Source organism: Rhineura floridana, chromosome 1, assembly GCF_030035675.1.
Source record: "Rhineura floridana isolate rRhiFlo1 chromosome 1, rRhiFlo1.hap2, whole genome shotgun sequence".
In the NCBI taxonomy this organism is placed as follows: Eukaryota; Metazoa; Chordata; class Lepidosauria; order Squamata; family Rhineuridae; genus Rhineura; species Rhineura floridana.
This window is the reverse complement of record NC_084480.1, coordinates 170,284,791-170,306,159: the sequence shown is the minus strand read 5'-3', so window position 1 is coordinate 170,306,159 and position 21,369 is coordinate 170,284,791. Positions and strand designations below refer to the sequence as shown.

Below are 21,369 nucleotides of genomic sequence, written 5' to 3'. Positions count from 1 at the left end.
CTGGGCGGCGATGTTCTCTTCCTGCAGGCCCTGGGTCTCCCAGGCCACCCCAGCCAGCCGGCTTATGTATCCCTCCAAAGAGGGACAGGTGGTAGCAATCAGTCCCAGCTGGCTGGGTACCTGGGGCCTGGTCCTGCAGGATGCAGGTCTGCCAGGCAGAAGTCCCACAGGGAAGGGTGGTGGAGGTGGTGATCCCACAGCAGCAGCAGCAGCAGCAGCCTCTCCTTCCCTGGGCGGCGATGTTCTCTTCCTGCAGGCCCTGGGTCTCCCAGGCCACCCCAGCCAGCCGGCTTATGTATCCCTCCAAAGAGGGACAGGTGGTAGCAATCAGTCCCAGCTGGCTGGGTACCTGGGGCCTGGTCCTGCAGGATGCAGGTCTGCCAGGCAGAAGTCCCACAGGGAAGGGTGGTGGAGGTGGTGATCCCACAGCAGCAGCAGCAGCAGCAGCCTCTCCTTCCCTGGGCGGCGATGTTCTCTTCCTGCAGGCCCTGGGTCTCCCAGGCCACCCCAGCCAGCCGGCTTATGTATCCCTCCAAAGAGGGACAGGTGGTAGCAATCAGTCCCAGCTGGCTGGGTACCTGGGGCCTGGTCCTGCAGGATGCAGGTCTGCCAGGCAGAAGTCCCACAGGGAAGGGTGGTGGAGGTGGTGATCCCACAGCAGCAGCAGCAGCAGCCTCTCCTTCCCTGGGCGGCGATGTTCTCTTCCTGCAGGCCCTGGGTCTCCCAGGCCACCCCAGCCAGCCGGCTTATGTATCCCTCCAAAGAGGGACAGGTGGTAGCAATCAGTCCCAGCTGGCTGGGTACCTGGGGCCTGGTCCTGCAGGATGCAGGTCTGCCAGGCAGAAGTCCCACAGGGAAGGGTGGTGGAGGTGGTGATCCCACAGCAGCAGCAGCAGCAGCAGCCTCTCCTTCCCTGGGCGGCGATGTTCTCTTCCTGCAGGCCCTGGGTCTCCCAGGCCACCCCAGCCAGCCGGCTTATGTATCCCTCCAAAGAGGGACAGGTGGTAGCAATCAGTCCCAGCTGGCTGGGTACCTGGGGCCTGGTCCTGCAGGATGCAGGTCTGCCAGGCAGAAGTCCCACAGGGAAGGGTGGTGGAGGTGGTGATCCCACAGCAGCAGCAGCAGCAGCAGCCTCTCCTTCCCTGGGCGGCGATGTTCTCTTCCTGCAGGCCCTGGGTCTCCCAGGCCACCCCAGCCAGCCGGCTTATGTATCCCTCCAAAGAGGGACAGGTGGTAGCAATCAGTCCCAGCTGGCTGGGTACCTGGGGCCTGGTCCTGCAGGATGCAGGTCTGCCAGGCAGAAGTCCCACAGGGAAGGGTGGTGGAGGTGGTGATCCCACAGCAGCAGCAGCAGCAGCAGCCTCTCCTTCCCTGGGCGGCGATGTTCTCTTCCTGCAGGCCCTGGGTCTCCCAGGCCACCCCAGCCAGCCGGCTTATGTATCCCTCCAAAGAGGGACAGGTGGTAGCAATCAGTCCCAGCTGGCTGGGTACCTGGGGCCTGGTCCTGCAGGATGCAGGTCTGCCAGGCAGAAGTCCCACAGGGAAGGGTGGTGGAGGTGGTGATCCCACAGCAGCAGCAGCAGCAGCAGCCTCTCCTTCCCTGGGCGGCGATGTTCTCTTCCTGCAGGCCCTGGGTCTCCCAGGCCACCCCAGCCAGCCGGCTTATGTATCCCTCCAAAGAGGGACAGGTGGTAGCAATCAGTCCCAGCTGGCTGGGTACCTGGGGCCTGGTCCTGCAGGATGCAGGTCTGCCAGGCAGAAGTCCCACAGGGAAGGGTGGTGGAGGTGGTGATCCCACAGCAGCAGCAGCAGCAGCAGCCTCTCCTTCCCTGGGCAGGCGATGTTCTCTTCCTGCAGGCCCTGGGTCTCCCAGGCCACCCCAGCCAGCCGGCTTATGTATCCCTCCAAAGAGGGACAGGTGGTAGCAATCAGTCCCAGCTGGCTGGGTACCTGGGGCCTGGTCCTGCAGGATGCAGGTCTGCCAGGCAGAAGTCCCACAGGGAAGGGTGGTGGAGGTGGTGATCCCACAGCAGCAGCAGCAGCAGCAGCCTCTCCTTCCCTGGGCGGCGATGTTCTCTTCCTGCAGGCCCTGGGTCTCCCAGGCCACCCCAGCCAGCCGGCTTATGTATCCCTCCAAAGAGGGACAGGTGGTAGCAATCAGTCCCAGCTGGCTGGGTACCTGGGGCCTGGTCCTGCAGGATGCAGGTCTGCCAGGCAGAAGTCCCACAGGGAAGGGTGGTGGAGGTGGTGATCCCACAGCAGCAGCAGCAGCAGCAGCCTCTCCTTCCCTGGGCGGCGATGTTCTCTTCCTGCAGGCCCTGGGTCTCCCAGGCCACCCCAGCCAGCCGGCTTATGTATCCCTCCAAAGAGGGACAGGTGGTAGCAATCAGTCCCAGCTGGCTGGGTACCTGGGGCCTGGTCCTGCAGGATGCAGGTCTGCCAGGCAGAAGTCCCACAGGGAAGGGTGGTGGAGGTGGTGATCCCACAGCAGCAGCAGCAGCAGCAGCCTCTCCTTCCCTGGGCGGCGATGTTCTCTTCCTGCAGGCCCTGGGTCTCCCAGGCCACCCCAGCCAGCCGGCTTATGTATCCCTCCAAAGAGGGACAGGTGGTAGCAATCAGTCCCAGCTGGCTGGGTACCTGGGGCCTGGTCCTGCAGGATGCAGGTCTGCCAGGCAGAAGTCCCACAGGGAAGGGTGGTGGAGGTGGTGATCCCACAGCAGCAGCAGCAGCAGCAGCCTCTCCTTCCCTGGGCGGCGATGTTCTCTTCCTGCAGGCCCTGGGTCTCCCAGGCCACCCCAGCCAGCCGGCTTATGTATCCCTCCAAAGAGGGACAGGTGGTAGCAATCAGTCCCAGCTGGCTGGGTACCTGGGGCCTGGTCCTGCAGGATGCAGGTCTGCCAGGCAGAAGTCCCACAGGGAAGGGTGGTGGAGGTGGTGATCCCACAGCAGCAGCAGCAGCAGCAGCCTCTCCTTCCCTGGGCAGCGATGTTCTCTTCCTGCAGGCCCTGGGTCTCCCAGGCCACCCCAGCCAGCCGGCTTATGTATCCCTCCAAAGAGGGACAGGTGGTAGCAATCAGTCCCAGCTGACTGGGTACCTGGGGCCTGGTCCTGCAGGATGCAGGTCTGCCAGGCAGAAGTCCCACAGGGAAGGGTGGTGGAGGTGGTGATCCCACAGCAGCAGCAGCAGCAGCAGCCTCTCCTTCCCTGGGCGGCGATGTTCTCTTCCTGCAGGCCCTGGGTCTCCCAGGCCACCCCAGCCAGCCGGCTTATGTATCCCTCCAAAGAGGGACAGGTGGTAGCAATCAGTCCCAGCTGGCTGGGTACCTGGGGCCTGGTCCTGCAGGATGCAGGTCTGCCAGGCAGAAGTCCCACAGGGAAGGGTGGTGGAGGTGGTGATCCCACAGCAGCAGCAGCAGCAGCAGCCTCTCCTTCCCTGGGCAGCGATGTTCTCTTCCTGCAGGCCCTGGGTCTCCCAGGCCACCCCAGCCAGCCGGCTTATGTATCCCTCCAAAGAGGGACAGGTGGTAGCAATCAGTCCCAGCTGGCTGGGTACCTGGGGCCTGGTCCTGCAGGATGCAGGTCTGCCAGGCAGAAGTCCCACAGGGAAGGGTGGTGGAGGTGGTGATCCCACAGCAGCAGCAGCAGCAGCAGCCTCTCCTTCCCTGGGCAGCGATGTTCTCTTCCTGCAGGCCCTGGGTCTCCCAGGCCACCCCAGCCAGCCGGCTTATGTATCCCTCCAAAGAGGGACAGGTGGTAGCAATCAGTCCCAGCTGGCTGGGTACCTGGGGCCTGGTCCTGCAGGATGCAGGTCTGCCAGGCAGAAGTCCCACAGGGAAGGGTGGTGGAGGTGGTGATCCCACAGCAGCAGCAGCAGCAGCAGCCTCTCCTTCCCTGGGCAGCGATGTTCTCTTCCTGCAGGCCCTGGGTCTCCCAGGCCACCCCAGCCAGCCGGCTTATGTATCCCTCCAAAGAGGGACAGGTGGTAGCAATCAGTCCCAGCTGGCTGGGTACCTGGGGCCTGGTCCTGCAGGATGCAGGTCTGCCAGGCAGAAGTCCCACAGGGAAGGGTGGTGGAGGTGGTGATCCCACAGCAGCAGCAGCAGCAGCAGCCTCTCCTTCCCTGGGCAGCGATGTTCTCTTCCTGCAGGCCCTGGGTCTCCCAGGCCACCCCAGCCAGCCGGCTTATGTATCCCTCCAAAGAGGGACAGGTGGTAGCAATCAGTCCCAGCTGGCTGGGTACCTGGGGCCTGGTCCTGCAGGATGCAGGTCTGCCAGGCAGAAGTCCCACAGGGAAGGGTGGTGGAGGTGGTGATCCCACAGCAGCAGCAGCAGCAGCAGCCTCTCCTTCCCTGGGCAGCGATGTTCTCTTCCTGCAGGCCCTGGGTCTCCCAGGCCACCCCAGCCAGCCGGCTTATGTATCCCTCCAAAGAGGGACAGGTGGTAGCAATCAGTCCCAGCTGGCTGGGTACCTGGGGCCTGGTCCTGCAGGATGCAGGTCTGCCAGGCAGAAGTCCCACAGGGAAGGGTGGTGGAGGTGGTGATCCCACAGCAGCAGCAGCAGCAGCAGCAGCAGCCTCTCCTTCCCTGGGCGGCGATGTTCTCTTCCTGCAGGCCCTGGGTCTCCCAGGCCACCCCAGCCAGCCGGCTTATGTATCCCTCCAAAGAGGGACAGGTGGTAGCAATCAGTCCCAGCTGGCTGGGTACCTGGGGCCTGGTCCTGCAGGATGCAGGTCTGCCAGGCAGAAGTCCCACAGGGAAGGGTGGTGGAGGTGGTGATCCCACAGCAGCAGCAGCAGCAGCAGACTCTCCTTCCCTGGGCGGCGATGTTCTCTTCCTGCAGGCCCTGGGTCTCCCAGGCCACCCCAGCCAGCCGGCTTATGTATCCCTCCAAAGAGGGACAGGTGGTAGCAATCAGTCCCAGCTGGCTGGGTACCTGGGGCCTGGTCCTGCAGGATGCAGGTCTGCCAGGCAGAAGTCCCACAGGGAAGGGTGGTGGAGGTGGTGATCCCACAGCAGCAGCAGCAGCAGCAGACTCTCCTTCCCTGGGCGGCGATGTTCGCTTCCTGCAGGCCCTGGGTCTCCCAGGCCACCCCAGCCAGCCGGCTTATGTATCCCTCCAAAGAGGGACAGGTGGTAGCAATCAGTCCCAGCTGGCTGGGTACCTGGGGCCTGGTCCTGCAGGATGCAGGTCTGCCAGGCAGAAGTCCCACAGGGAAGGGTGGTGGAGGTGGTGATCCCACAGCAGCAGCAGCAGCAGCAGCCTCTCCTTCCCTGGGCAGCGATGTTCTCTTCCTGCAGGCCCTGGGTCTCCCAGGCCACCCCAGCCAGCCGGCTTATGTATCCCTCCAAAGAGGGACAGGTGGTAGCAATCAGTCCCAGCTGGCTGGGTACCTGGGGCCTGGTCCTGCAGGATGCAGGTCTGCCAGGCAGAAGTCCCACAGGGAAGGGTGGTGGAGGTGGTGATCCCACAGCAGCAGCAGCAGCAGCAGCCTCTCCTTCCCTGGGCAGCGATGTTCTCTTCCTGCAGGCCCTGGGTCTCCCAGGCCACCCCAGCCAGCCGGCTTATGTATCCCTCCAAAGAGGGACAGGTGGTAGCAATCAGTCCCAGCTGGCTGGGTACCTGGGGCCTGGTCCTGCAGGATGCAGGTCTGCCAGGCAGAAGTCCCACAGGGAAGGGTGGTGGAGGTGGTGATCCCACAGCAGCAGCAGCAGCAGCAGCCTCTCCTTCCCTGGGCGGCGATGTTCTCTTCCTGCAGGCCCTGGGTCTCCCAGGCCACCCCAGCCAGCCGGCTTATGTATCCCTCCAAAGAGGGACAGGTGGTAGCAATCAGTCCCAGCTGGCTGGGTACCTGGGGCCTGGTCCTGCAGGATGCAGGTCTGCCAGGCAGAAGTCCCACAGGGAAGGGTGGTGGAGGTGGTGATCCCACAGCAGCAGCAGCAGCAGCAGCCTCTCCTTCCCTGGGCGGCGATGTTCTCTTCCTGCAGGCCCTGGGTCTCCCAGGCCACCCCAGCCAGCCGGCTTATGTATCCCTCCAAAGAGGGACAGGTGGTAGCAATCAGTCCCAGCTGGCTGGGTACCTGGGGCCTGGTCCTGCAGGATGCAGGTCTGCCAGGCAGAAGTCCCACAGGGAAGGGTGGTGGAGGTGGTGATCCCACAGCAGCAGCAGCAGCAGCAGCCTCTCCTTCCCTGGGCAGCGATGTTCTCTTCCTGCAGGCCCTGGGTCTCCCAGGCCACCCCAGCCAGCCGGCTTATGTATCCCTCCAAAGAGGGACAGGTGGTAGCAATCAGTCCCAGCTGGCTGGGTACCTGGGGCCTGGTCCTGCAGGATGCAGGTCTGCCAGGCAGAAGTCCCACAGGGAAGGGTGGTGGAGGTGGTGATCCCACAGCAGCAGCAGCAGCAGCAGCCTCTCCTTCCCTGGGCGGCGATGTTCTCTTCCTGCAGGCCCTGGGTCTCCCAGGCCACCCCAGCCAGCCGGCTTATGTATCCCTCCAAAGAGGGACAGGTGGTAGCAATCAGTCCCAGCTGGCTGGGTACCTGGGGCCTGGTCCTGCAGGATGCAGGTCTGCCAGGCAGAAGTCCCACAGGGAAGGGTGGTGGAGGTGGTGATCCCACAGCAGCAGCAGCAGCAGCAGCCTCTCCTTCCCTGGGCGGCGATGTTCTCTTCCTGCAGGCCCTGGGTCTCCCAGGCCACCCCAGCCAGCCGGCTTATGTATCCCTCCAAAGAGGGACAGGTGGTAGCAATCAGTCCCAGCTGGCTGGGTACCTGGGGCCTGGTCCTGCAGGATGCAGGTCTGCCAGGCAGAAGTCCCACAGGGAAGGGTGGTGGAGGTGGTGATCCCACAGCAGCAGCAGCAGCAGCAGCCTCTCCTTCCCTGGGCAGCGATGTTCTCTTCCTGCAGGCCCTGGGTCTCCCAGGCCACCCCAGCCAGCCGGCTTATGTATCCCTCCAAAGAGGGACAGGTGGTAGCAATCAGTCCCAGCTGGCTGGGTACCTGGGGCCTGGTCCTGCAGGATGCAGGTCTGCCAGGCAGAAGTCCCACAGGGAAGGGTGGTGGAGGTGGTGATCCCACAGCAGCAGCAGCAGCAGCAGCCTCTCCTTCCCTGGGCGGCGATGTTCTCTTCCTGCAGGCCCTGGGTCTCCCAGGCCACCCCAGCCAGCCGGCTTATGTATCCCTCCAAAGAGGGACAGGTGGTAGCAATCAGTCCCAGCTGGCTGGGTACCTGGGGCCTGGTCCTGCAGGATGCAGGTCTGCCAGGCAGAAGTCCCACAGGGAAGGGTGGTGGAGGTGGTGATCCCACAGCAGCAGCAGCAGCAGCAGCCTCTCCTTCCCTGGGCGGCGATGTTCTCTTCCTGCAGGCCCTGGGTCTCCCAGGCCACCCCAGCCAGCCGGCTTATGTATCCCTCCAAAGAGGGACAGGTGGTAGCAATCAGTCCCAGCTGGCTGGGTACCTGGGGCCTGGTCCTGCAGGATGCAGGTCTGCCAGGCAGAAGTCCCACAGGGAAGGGTGGTGGAGGTGGTGATCCCACAGCAGCAGCAGCAGCAGCAGCCTCTCCTTCCCTGGGCGGCGATGTTCTCTTCCTGCAGGCCCTGGGTCTCCCAGGCCACCCCAGCCAGCCGGCTTATGTATCCCTCCAAAGAGGGACAGGTGGTAGCAATCAGTCCCAGCTGGCTGGGTACCTGGGGCCTGGTCCTGCAGGATGCAGGTCTGCCAGGCAGAAGTCCCACAGGGAAGGGTGGTGGAGGTGGTGATCCCACAGCAGCAGCAGCAGCAGCAGCCTCTCCTTCCCTGGGCGGCGATGTTCTCTTCCTGCAGGCCCTGGGTCTCCCAGGCCACCCCAGCCAGCCGGCTTATGTATCCCTCCAAAGAGGGACAGGTGGTAGCAATCAGTCCCAGCTGGCTGGGTACCTGGGGCCTGGTCCTGCAGGATGCAGGTCTGCCAGGCAGAAGTCCCACAGGGAAGGGTGGTGGAGGTGGTGATCCCACAGCAGCAGCAGCAGCAGCAGCCTCTCATTCCCTGGGCAGCGATGTTCTCTTCCTGCAGGCCCTGGGTCTCCCAGGCCACCCCAGCCAGCCGGCTTATGTATCCCTCCAAAGAGGGACAGGTGGTAGCAATCAGTCCCAGCTGGCTGGGTACCTGGGGCCTGGTCCTGCAGGATGCAGGTCTGCCAGGCAGAAGTCCCACAGGGAAGGGTGGTGGAGGTGGTGATCCCACAGCAGCAGCAGCAGCAGCAGACTCTCCTTCCCTGGGCGGCGATGTTCTCTTCCTGCAGGCCCTGGGTCTCCCAGGCCACCCCAGCCAGCCGGCTTATGTATCCCTCCAAAGAGGGACAGGTGGTAGCAATCAGTCCCAGCTGGCTGGGTACCTGGGGCCTGGTCCTGCAGGATGCAGGTCTGCCAGGCAGAAGTCCCACAGGGAAGGGTGGTGGAGGTGGTGATCCCACAGCAGCAGCAGCAGCAGCAGCCTCTCCTTCCCTGGGCGGCGATGTTCTCTTCCTGCAGGCCCTGGGTCTCCCAGGCCACCCCAGCCAGCCGGCTTATGTATCCCTCCAAAGAGGGACAGGTGGTAGCAATCAGTCCCAGCTGGCTGGGTACCTGGGGCCTGGTCCTGCAGGATGCAGGTCTGCCAGGCAGAAGTCCCACAGGGAAGGGTGGTGGAGGTGGTGATCCCACAGCAGCAGCAGCAGCAGCAGCCTCTCCTTCCCTGGGCAGCGATGTTCTCTTCCTGCAGGCCCTGGGTCTCCCAGGCCACCCCAGCCAGCCGGCTTATGTATCCCTCCAAAGAGGGACAGGTGGTAGCAATCAGTCCCAGCTGGCTGGGTACCTGGGGCCTGGTCCTGCAGGATGCAGGTCTGCCAGGCAGAAGTCCCACAGGGAAGGGTGGTGGAGGTGGTGATCCCACAGCAGCAGCAGCAGCAGCAGCCTCTCCTTCCCTGGGCGGCGATGTTCTCTTCCTGCAGGCCCTGGGTCTCCCAGGCCACCCCAGCCAGCCGGCTTATGTATCCCTCCAAAGAGGGACAGGTGGTAGCAATCAGTCCCAGCTGGCTGGGTACCTGGGGCCTGGTCCTGCAGGATGCAGGTCTGCCAGGCAGAAGTCCCACAGGGAAGGGTGGTGGAGGTGGTGATCCCACAGCAGCAGCAGCAGCAGCAGCCTCTCCTTCCCTGGGCGGCGATGTTCTCTTCCTGCAGGCCCTGGGTCTCCCAGGCCACCCCAGCCAGCCGGCTTATGTATCCCTCCAAAGAGGGACAGGTGGTAGCAATCAGTCCCAGCTGGCTGGGTACCTGGGGCCTGGTCCTGCAGGATGCAGGTCTGCCAGGCAGAAGTCCCACAGGGAAGGGTGGTGGAGGTGGTGATCCCACAGCAGCAGCAGCAGCAGCAGCCTCTCCTTCCCTGGGCAGCGATGTTCTCTTCCTGCAGGCCCTGGGTCTCCCAGGCCACCCCAGCCAGCCGGCTTATGTATCCCTCCAAAGAGGGACAGGTGGTAGCAATCAGTCCGAGCTGGCTGGGTACCTGGGGCCTGGTCCTGCAGGATGCAGGTCTGCCAGGCAGAAGTCCCACAGGGAAGGGTGGTGGAGGTGGTGATCCCACAGCAGCAGCAGCAGCAGCAGCCTCTCCTTCCCTGGGCGGCGATGTTCTCTTCCTGCAGGCCCTGGGTCTCCCAGGCCACCCCAGCCAGCCGGCTTATGTATCCCTCCAAAGAGGGACAGGTGGTAGCAATCAGTCCCAGCTGGCTGGGTACCTGGGGCCTGGTCCTGCAGGATGCAGGTCTGCCAGGCAGAAGTCCCACAGGGAAGGGTGGTGGAGGTGGTGATCCCACAGCAGCAGCAGCAGCAGCAGCCTCTCCTTCCCTGGGCGGCGATGTTCTCTTCCTGCAGGCCCTGGGTCTCCCAGGCCACCCCAGCCAGCCGGCTTATGTATCCCTCCAAAGAGGGACAGGTGGTAGCAATCAGTCCCAGCTGGCTGGGTACCTGGGGCCTGGTCCTGCAGGATGCAGGTCTGCCAGGCAGAAGTCCCACAGGGAAGGGTGGTGGAGGTGGTGATCCCACAGCAGCAGCAGCAGCAGCAGCCTCTCCTTCCCTGGGCGGCGATGTTCTCTTCCTGCAGGCCCTGGGTCTCCCAGGCCACCCCAGCCAGCCGGCTTATGTATCCCTCCAAAGAGGGACAGGTGGTAGCAATCAGTCCCAGCTGGCTGGGTACCTGGGGCCTGGTCCTGCAGGATGCAGGTCTGCCAGGCAGAAGTCCCACAGGGAAGGGTGGTGGAGGTGGTGATCCCACAGCAGCAGCAGCAGCAGCAGCCTCTCCTTCCCTGGGCGGCGATGTTCTCTTCCTGCAGGCGCTGGGTCTCCCAGGCCACCCCAGCCAGCCGGCTTATGTATCCCTCCAAAGAGGGACAGGTGGTAGCAATCAGTCCCAGCTGGCTGGGTACCTGGGGCCTGGTCCTGCAGGATGCAGGTCTGCCAGGCAGAAGTCCCACAGGGAAGGGTGGTGGAGGTGGTGATCCCACAGCAGCAGCAGCAGCAGCAGCAGCAGCAGCAGCCTCTCCTTCCCTGGGCGGCGATGTTCTCTTCCTGCAGGCCCTGGGTCTCCCAGGCCACCCCAGCCAGCCGGCTTATGTATCCCTCCAAAGAGGGACAGGTGGTAGCAATCAGTCCCAGCTGGCTGGGTACCTGGGGCCTGGTCCTGCAGGATGCAGGTCTGCCAGGCAGAAGTCCCACAGGGAAGGGTGGTGGAGGTGGTGATCCCACAGCAGCAGCAGCAGCAGCAGCAGCCTCTCCTTCCCTGGGCGGCGATATTCTTTTCCTGCAGGCCCTGGGTCTAATAATATGCCAGTATGTTGCCGTTCACCCAGATCATTCTGTGGCTCTTGGCAGCCTGCTTGGTTTTCACTATTAGAGAGGTAAAATTTCCAGAAATTTTGAAGCCATGGGAAAAAAACATTTTTTTCCATTTTTTTTTCCAGAAAAGAAATTGAAATAGTCAGAAAAATTGAAAAAATGTAATATTAGCACTTTTTACAGATCGAAAGTCACTTTGTTACTTCAGGAACATAGAATGTGATTATATACGTTGGTTTCGCATAAAATTATCACATTTGGTATATTAAAAGTATATTTTATTTAAACAATTACTACAAATTGAATTCACTTTTTAATTTTTTTACTTTTTTTGGTAACAAATGGATCGGTAAGGATCACCTGAACTGTAAGGAACCTCTTTCATTTTGCCAGTTTATGGGGAGCAGGCAAAAAACAATTAAAAAAAAAACCAGAAGAAACCATCAACTTTTTTTTACAGACTTGTATATTATTCTCAGTTTCTTTCAGGTGTCTTGCAAAAGCATGCCCTTCCAATAGTCTGCACATGCTCTTCTGCTGACATTCAGGCAGCTTTTAGCACCATTGTCTCCAGAATACAGAGATAGTAAGTTTTTTATTTTTTATTTAATATATATATGTGTGTGTGTATATATATATACATACCCTCCCTACCCTCCCGGGTAGACTCATCCCCGCACCAAAGCCTTTCACTGTCCCCATAACTATCAATCTATCAATTTCTGGATTTTATTTAAAAGCAGTAATCTGAGCATGTGTTCCATTTTCTCTCTTTAGCTGTAACTGCAATCCTCAGCCTCCCAATCCAATTAAAATTGCAATTGCTGGAGCCCAGAATTACCTCAGTGCTGTGTTGAGGCTCTTTGTAGAACAGCTGTCCCACAAAACCCCAGACTGGCTCAGCTACATGAGATTTCTCATCATACCACTAGGTAAACAAGCTTTTTCCCCCTCCTTTTCGTTCTTTGAATTAACTTTTCCTCAGCAGGTCATAATAATGCAGCAACTGTTCATTCAAGTTGTGTTGCCTGCATTAGTTATAATGTTTTCATTGGGTACAGTATTTGGTGATTGCAGGCTCTAGAATATCACCACTTTACTATCATTCCCCTTCCAACCTCTGTGATAGAATGAGAAGGGTCGCTAGCAGTCAAGGCTTCAACTAGACCGGAGATTGCTTCTCACTTTATCCTTTTCTGTGTGCATCACAAATTGAAGCTGAATCCAGACAAGACAAAAGAGATATGGGTGGGTGATTTCCTTATCCAGGAGCTGGCAGAATTCTCTGTTCTTAATGGGGTTACACTCCCCTTGAAGGGGGCAGGTGCATAGCTTGGGGTGCTCCTAGAACTATCTTTGTCACTTGAGGCCCAACTGGCCTCAGTGCCTGGGAGTGTCTGTGCCTGGTTTCAACTGGTGCAACAACTCCAGCCATTTCTCAGTAGGAGTAGCCTTGCTATGGTTACTCATGCTTTGGTAACCTACAAGCTGGACTACGGCAGTGAGCTGTATGTAGGGCTGCACTTGAAGATGATCCGGAAATTGCTACAGCAAGAATCCTGGTAGGGACAGCAGACTGTGAGCACATTACCCCTATTTTAAAATACCTACACTGGTTGCCATTTGTTTTCTAGGCCTAATTCAAGATGCTTACTTTGATGTTTAAAGCCCTATACAATTTGGGATATAAATATCAGTAAGAAGGCCTTCTTCCATATCGACTTGCCTGTGTTCTAAGATTAGACCCTTCTGGTATTCCCTCCTCAGTATGAACTACTTGGTGTGGGAGCCTGGGAAAGGGCCTTTTCAGTGGCAGCTCCTTGTATCTGGAACTCCCTTTGTACTGAGGTACATCTGCCCCCATCTCTCTAGTTTTAGTCACTTCTTTAAGATGCATATTTTTTGACAGGCTTTTGGAAGAGGAGAGACCTGATTAGTACTGCCATTAGGAATTATTATTCACACAATTGTTATGTGTCTTTAAAAGACTCTGTTATTTTAATGTATTTTACGTATTTTTATCAATGTGTCATATTGTAAACTACCCTGTGGCTAGTGCAAAGAGAGCATATAAAAATCTGCTAAATAAAAATCAAGAACAAGAACATGGAGCTGCCCTTATTTATCAAAATAGCTGGATAATGTTGTACATGCTTTGTGACTGGAGTTGCAGGGGGGGGAAATATCTTACAGGAGGACTCACTCAAATCAGTGACTGCTTAGTTGTGTGTACTTTCGCAGTGTTGATGTGCTGATATATACTATTAGTATGACTGAATTTGAGTGCACAGCTGATGATCTTCAACTAGCTAGTAGTCATACTGAATTTGATGATTAGAAAAAAATATGTTATATTTTGTATTATATAGAACAGTATTTTGAATTTCAGTTCTCCACATTCTGAATCCTTCGGGAGTAGACCTCAATCCATAGACAGAGTCAACTAATCAAAGTTGCTCCAGAAAGGGACAGGCCTCTTTCATGCCCAGGCCAGCCATACCAGAGATCTCTGCTCAAAAAAGTGAGGGTAGTGGAGACTCAGACATTTTCTCTTCATCCCTTCCCAGTCCATCTCACATTAGAGAGTGGGGACCATCAGAGGAATCAGCAGGAGGCAAACCCAGGCAACAGCACAAGGAGTGCAGCGCCTCTTGTGTTCTCCTGTCTTCTGCAGCAGCAGTCATAGTCTCTTCTCACATCAGAAAAGAGAGGCCTTGGGGGTGGTGCACAGCAGGAACTCAGGGCATTGAGTTTTCCTGGTAAGTAGACTGCAAAGCTGCAGCTATAGCCCCAACTGCCTCCACTTCCCACAGGAACAGACAGGAAGCTGGGCCAGAGGACTGCCTCATGCTGGTATCCTGCACATACAGTACTAGATGGCAGTGCCTCAGGCACCCAAGCAGGTAGCAGCAACAGTAGTTGCCATTTTGGAACAAGATGAAGACACACCTGGCCCTCAACATTGCAATCTAATGCTGCTCATCATTAGTTCTTTATCAGAAGAGGTGGAAAGTATGGGGAACCCTTCCTTCAATCAGTAGGACTATCCTTACTTCCAGCAGTATTCCCTGAAGCAGTGCAGACTGTGGGCATGGGAGGTCATGTTCTGGAATGATTCCTCTTCTAGTCACTCTAGTGGAAGCATGTCCTCTTCAGAGGTTGCGCCTCCAAGAAAGGGCACATTAAACAAGGCAAGGCAAAGGCATTGCTATTCTCTCTCAGAGTGTTGTTGGAGATTCAGGCAAACACAAACTTGTTAAGAAGGAAGCAGGGCCTTCATCTGTGAGTATCCTTCTCTCCAAGCAGATTGGAATCAACATTCTCATCCAGTGATGGAGAGAAGAGAGAGTTATTTGAGGAGCTAGATCTGACTGAAAACAGTTAGGGCTACCTGTTTTCAACAGGAATCTTCAGTTTTGTTGGCCACAGCTTGTCACACCTTACTTACAGCTATCTGAAAACATGGAAGAGGAAGAGAGGGTATCCACTCAAATACCCTCATGAGTGAAGGTGGTTTTCCTTCAGGAATCCCCAAAGAGCCAGATTATGTCATTCCCAGATTTATTCTGCAAGAAAGCAGAGTATACAACCCACTCTGAGGGATGTGAGCACACATTAGCAGCAGCAGCAGCAGTAACAACAATAATAACCATAATAGTAACAGCAATAATGAATTAGATTTATTAGTCGCTGGATACTTGAAGGTCCCCAGATAAAACACACTATAAACAACATAACAATAGAGAACAACAAAACAATAACAATACTATAGCCACAGGTGCTGAAAACATGTCAATGACAGTGCCAGGCTCAGTGGGAGCATATTCCACAGATGGAGAGCCACAACTGAAAAGGCCCTCTCCCTTGTCACCACCCTCTGAGTTTCCCTCAGAGGGGGGACCTGGAGAAGGGCCTCAGAGGAAGTTCTAAGGGTCTGGGTAGGTTGATATCAGGAGAGCCATTCCAAAAGATACTGAGGTCCTGAGCGGTAAAGAGCTTTATAGGTCAAAAGCAGCATTTTGAATTGGGCTCGGAACCAGATAAGCAGCCAGTGCAATTGGAACAGGATAGATGTTATTTGCTTTGTTCGCCTTGAACCCATCAACAGTTGGGCAGCTGCATTAACTGAAGCTTCCGAAGCATTTTCAAAGGCAGACACACATAACGTACATTGCAATAATCCAACCTTGAGGTTCCCAGAGCATAGATTACTGAGTAGCCAGGTTATCCCTGTCCAGATAGGATCACAGTTGAGCCACCAATCTAAGCTGATGGAAAGCACTCTGCGCCATTGAAGCTACCAGTGTCTCAAGCAACAGCAGTGGATCCAGGAGAATCCCTAAATTGTGAACCTGCTTCTTCAGAAAGAGTGTGACCCCATCTAAAGCAGGCCACACACCAGTCAGCCGGTCAGAGGAACCATTCACCAACAGCATCTCAGTCTTGTTTAGGTTAAGCTTCAGTTTATTGGCCCTCATCCAGTTCATTATCACAACCAAGCACTGATTTAGCACATCCACTGCCTCACCTGCAGAAGATGAAACAGAGAAATAGAGTTGTGTGTCATCAGCATACTGATGATAGCACACTCCAAAACTCCATATGACCCCATTCAGCAGTTTCACATAAATGTTAAAACAACATGGGGAACAGAACTGACCCCTGCAGGACCCCAAACTGGAGAGCCCATGGAGCTGTGTAATGCTCCCCAAGAACCACCTGGAGCAGGCCATCCAAGTTAGAATAGAACCACCGCAATGCGTTGCCCCCAATACCCAACTCAGACAGTCTTTCTAGAAGGATACCATGATTGATGGTACTGACAGCCACTGAAAGATCAAGGAGAATCAACAGAGTCACACTCTCCCTGTCTCTTTCCTGACACAGGTCATCATACAGGGTGATCAAGGCAGTTCCTGTACCAAACCCAGGCCTGAATCCCAATTGAAATGGATGTAGGTCTCCTCCAAGAGTACCTGGATCTGTTTTGCAACCATCCTGTCAAGAACCTTGCCCAGAAAGGGGACATTTGCTAATGGTTTAAAATTATTAGGATTTTCGGGATCCAAGGAAGGCTTCTTCAGGAGTGGTCTTATCACTATATCTGTCAGGCAGCCTGGGACCACTCCTCCTTGGAGAGAACCATATCTCCCTGGCCCACCCAACTGTGTCCTCCCTGGCAGATGTTATCAGCCATGAAGGGCAAGGGTCCAAGACACAGGTGGTTGCACAGACCAGACCAAAAACCTTGTCCACATCCTCAGGCCACAGTAACTGAAACTCATCCAATGACATCAGACAAGGAAGTGCTCCAGACACCTCACTTGGATCATCAGGATCAACACTGGAGTCCAAATACTGGCAGCTGGAAGCAATTTTATCCTCAAAATGCTTAGCAAACATCACAGCGGGCTTTAGATTGCTCTACCACGTCCCCAGGGCCAGTATGTAATAAGCCCTTAGCCTCTCTACAGCTGGACAGCAAGCTGAGGACACAATGGAGTTGGAGAAGTTTTCTTCACCGCCTTCACTGCCATTGAAAACTTGAACATGAGCACATACCAGTGTTTGGTTACATTCATTCGGAGCGTTTCTCTAACAGCGCTCAAGCAGTCTCACCTCTCACTTCATTGCTCTTAGCTCTGGGATATACCATGGAGCTTTATGAGCTCTGCCAGTTGGGAGACGATGCTCAGGTGCAATTGTGTCAATTGCCTGGGTCATCTCTGTATTCCACAGATCAACCAGAGCTTTGACAGAAGCACCGGCCATGCCAACTGGAAAACTCCCCAGTGCCCTCTGAAAACCGATAGGATCTATCAGTCTCTAGGGGTGGACCATCTTAATAGGTCCCCCACCCCTGCAGAGGGAAAAGGCCACTGTAAGTCTAAAGCTCACCAGTAGATGATCTGACCATGACACAGGGAGAAGTTGAGATATGATAAAGTGCCCCATGATATGGCCTCATCTTGAGTACTGCATCCAGTTTTGGATACCACACTTTAAGAAGGCATAGACAAACTGGAACAGGTTCAGAGGAGGGCAGCGAGGATGATCAGGGGACTAGAAACAAAGCCCTATGAGGAGTGCCTGAATGAACTGGGCATGAAGAAGAGAAGACTGAGGGGAGATATGATGTCACTGTTCAAGTACTTCAAAGGTTGCCACACAGAGGAGGACCAGGATCTCCTCTCGATCGTCCCAAAGTGGAGGACATGGAATAATGGGCTCAAGTTGCAGGAGGCCAGATTTTAACTGACCATCGGGGAAAACTTCCTAACTGTTAGAGTGATATGCCAGTGGAACCAATGACCTAGGGAGGTGGTGGGCTCTCTAACACTGGAGGCATTCAAGAGGCAGCTGGACAGCCACCTGTCAGGGATGCTTGAATTTGGATTCCTCCATTGAGCAGGGGGTTGGAGTCGATGGCTTTATAGGCCCATTCCAACTCTATAATTCTATGATTAAATTGTGGACGAGAGAGATTTTATTATGGACTGACCTGGCATTGACAAGCAGCACCCAGAGATCTGAGGAGAAGCTGGCACAGCCCCCACCAAACCTTTGGCTTGAGAAAGGGTTGGAACATAGCACAGGCGGTAACTGTCTGCGCCACAGTCCAGACTTCAGCCGTCTGGTTTGAGTTCCCCTCAACTAGCTCACCCTTGATCCAGTGCACATCTCCTTCTACCCGAGATCACTGAAATTGGATTCCCCTCTGCTACACTGGAGCAGTCTAGAATTTGTTCTCCCATGCACATGATAGACTATAACAGTTCCTGGCTGCCAAAGCAAAACAGAAAAAAACACCTTCTCGATAAGACATGTACCACTACATGCAAGTGTACATGTGTCACTAACGGAGCCATGATTTTCAAGATCTTGTCATGCCATGAGGACATTGACTTTCACTTTAGCTACATGGGAAAATAACCATGAGTCAGCCCAGAATGGGTTAAAAATAAAAGTTGTGTTCATTAGAAAAGTGGCTAATAAGCATAACAAACATGCAAATATTAAATAGACATCACCCTGCCTGGATCAACAGCTTGACCTGACTATTGCATAGAGAGAGAAAGTACCGACAGAGATGGGGAAGTTTACCTTATAAGGAGAGGAGAGGGATGATAAGGATCTAGCAGGCTGCAGGGGAGGTCTAAGTGCAATGGGGCAACTTGAAATGTAAATGACACAAGTTTAGGCCACAAGAGGTTAGAAAGGATCACAAAATTAGAGAAATAAAAGAGGAAAGAGAGAAGCGTTGAAACAATAACAATTATCTGTTCCAAAGTGGAAAGGAGGGGTGGGATTGGGCTCTTGGGTGTTCACAGTGGCTTAAGATTTTAGGGTTAGAAGCGCACATTAAGGTTCTTAAGACTGGCTAAGTATGAACTCTTGGGTGGTCAGATGCCTTCAGTCATCTTGACAATGAGATGCCTTTTAGTTGTCAACAAACTGGGGAAAAAACCATGATGGAGGACTGAATGTAACCTCTTGTAGGTTCCCTTGAGTCCCACACAATGCAGCGCTCAAGCAAGCTACTGGGATTCTCTTTGAACCTTCTCAGTCTGGAGCTGAAGTGGCTGAACAAGGTCCTCCAGAAGAAACCTTCCTGAATGAATAGTGGCTACTATTCCAGAAATCTGACAGAAGTGCATGTACACATTCTGATCAGGCCCAGCCACTAGAAGTACCTCTGTGTCTGCTAAACAGTCAGCATTTCCAATTGTGAGCCACTCCCTTCAATCTCATCTTAGCACCGAGTGTTTGTCAAGGTTCTGGTCATCTTGATGACTCATTTCATTCAGTGTGTACCTGTATATGTACCCATACATACAACCTATTAATTCAGTCTGCATCTAAAAGATGAGCTTTCAGAGGTGCACAGACCAGTTCTAGACAGTCTCAGGAGCCATGGCTTCACAGTTAGCATGGACAAAATTTCCCTGGCCTCATCACAGAACATGTAATACCTAAAGATCACTTTGGATGCTTCACAGTTCAGAGTGTTTCTGTCAACAGAGAGACAGTGGAAGCTCAGAGATCTGGTAGCTGCTGTCTGGAGAGCTACTAGAGGCATTGCCATGACCTTGGCACAACTACTGGGCATAAAGATGTCCTGCCAACTCAAGATTTCATCTGAGATCTCTCAAAATGTTATTGCGCTTTAACCAAGATCAGATATGGTATGGGCACCACTGCAGATAGCTCTCAAATGACAGCTGCATACCTCCCTGGATTTGTGACTCTCTTCTTAGTCACTGATATTGAGAAGGAGCTCCAGACAAGAGTCCTGATCACCACAGACAAAAGCCTTTTTGAGCTGTAGAGCTCACCTAGACATGTTACCTACAACAAGAAGAATGACAATGGAAGAAACCAAGAGAAGCATCGATTGGTTGGAACTCAGAGTCATCAAACTGACCCTGTTAGCCTTTCAGGATCCCATCTAAAACTGCCATGACCTTGTCTGGACAGGTAATGTTGTCTACAGAGGCTTATGTAAGCAGAAAAGAAGAAACATGTTCAATACCAATCCACTTGGCAGACAGTGCAGTAATAACTTTGGTACAACAACACGTTCTGTTCATTAGGGCAGAACATTTGGCAGGGGCAGCTTCAATGCTGGAGCTGTAATGGGCTTTCAACCCCAAGATGTTTCAGAGGATGGCTCAGAGATTTGGTATACCAGAAGTGGATCTATTCACCACTATAGAAAACACTCAGGTTCCAAGCTTCTCAAAAAATCCATGCCCTGAGGTGCAGGGAACAAGTTCCTTAGAGCTAGCAGGTCCCCTATATGCATTCCCACCAATTCCACTGATACAAGTGGTCCTCAAGTGGATACAGGAGCTGGCATCTGATGTTATAGTAAGAGTACCTCACTGGCTGAGAGGGCCCTTTTTCTCAGGCATAGTGAACATGTCGCTACAGCTTTGCTGGGGGTTACCAAAGTGTGAGGGCCTCCTCCAGAACAGCCCAGTGTTACAACTCTGTCCAGAAGTATTCCAGCTGATAGGCTGGGGGTTGAAAGGCAGGAGTTAGAACAATTGAGTTAAAAGGAAATGATGAAAACCTTTTTGTGTTCATCACATAGGGTATATGGCAATACATGGAAGGCCTATCATAGGTGAATAGTGGGAGCAGGCAGACTAAAGGGAGGCAGGAAAATTCAGAATATTTTGGATTTCTTACAACCTGGGGTTCTGAAAGGCCAGCATGTTCAAACAGCATATAGCAGCATTAAATGATGTTTTTGATTTGCCAGGGAAAGGGTTCATATTTAATTATCCCTACCTATGTGGATTCCTGAAAGGGTAGTCCTGCTGAATCCCCTGGTGATGCACTTGTTCCCTTCTTGGAACCTGACACTAGGTTCTCACTGCTCTGATGGTCACTCCCTTTGAACTAATGGTCATGTTAGTCTTCTGGCGTTAACCTAAGAGCCTCATACTAAAAACTGATTTTCTAGCAGCAGTCAACAAAGCCAGGAAGGTGTCAGAGTAGGGACCCTGTCCTCCAACCCAAAATTCTGTGGTTTCCACAAAAAGCATGGTAATGCGTATTGACCATTTATATTAAAGGTGACCTCTTTTTCACAGACCACAAGAAATATCAATCTCTACCTTCTCCCCCAAGGCAGTGCAGTTAGGAAAAGACATGGCACAAGGTACTTCAACTCTTATCATCCCTGACCATTGGCCATGCTGACTGGGGATGATGGAAGTTGTAGTTCAAAAATATCTGAATGGTACCACATTGGCTCTGAACTAGATGTAGAGAAGACCTTCTGTTTCTACTTAGACAGGTCAGTAGCCATGCATAAATCCAAGTCACTGTTTTGTGCCTAGATCAGAGGGTAAGAAAGTGTCAAAATACCAAGATGGCTAACAGACTGCATTGTCCTGGCTTATGAGTCCCTGGGCAAAAGCCTGCAGGGGCATCACAGCCCAGTCACTTCAGGGACAGCAGTGTTCTTTAGTTAGCAGCCTCTGCACAAGATTTGTAAGGTGGCTACCTTGTCCATATCAGTCCATATTTTCTCCAAACACTCTAACATCGATACATATTCAGCAGATGTGACATTTGGGTTAATAGTGTTACAGAGAGTAGTTGCTCCACAAGAACGTGGTCCCTGAACACCCACCCTGGATACTATTCTTATACATCCCAAAGGATTTAGAATGGCCTCTGGACTTGGGAGAAAACAAAATTAAAAAAAAGGTGTTTGCCTTTGCCTTATATGTGGGGTGGGTTAGTAGGTAGGGACCCCAAGGGATATCCCTTCTGGCCTGTCATGTCTGTCTCTCTTGTTTTTCTCATTTTCAGTTGCCAGTTGGCATAGTAATTTAGTTGTTGGCTGTAGCAAGGACTGAAGAGCTCTTTCAGTGCTTCCAGTCTGGTCTGGGGGACCTGAAGGCAGATCTCTGAGGGCAATGGGGGCAGTGATGTGGGGCGATGATGTTTCCTAAACAGAAGAATTATCAGAAAAAGTTTTGGTGTTTTGTTTTTCCACATAATGTTTTCCATG

The 21,369-nt window shown here is 54.2% G+C and overlaps 1 protein-coding gene across 1 annotated transcript in view; it reads left to right on the top strand.

Annotated features, from left to right (window-relative positions):
• The window catches only part of PACS2 (phosphofurin acidic cluster sorting protein 2), a 219,935-nt gene that overhangs the window by 141,868 nt on the left and 56,698 nt on the right, over positions 1 to 21,369 (top strand). The window contains 2 exon segments of the mRNA XM_061585566.1: positions 11,299 to 11,424; positions 11,616 to 11,770. Of these exon segments, the coding sequence (XP_061441550.1) occupies positions 11,299 to 11,424; positions 11,616 to 11,770 (281 nt within the window).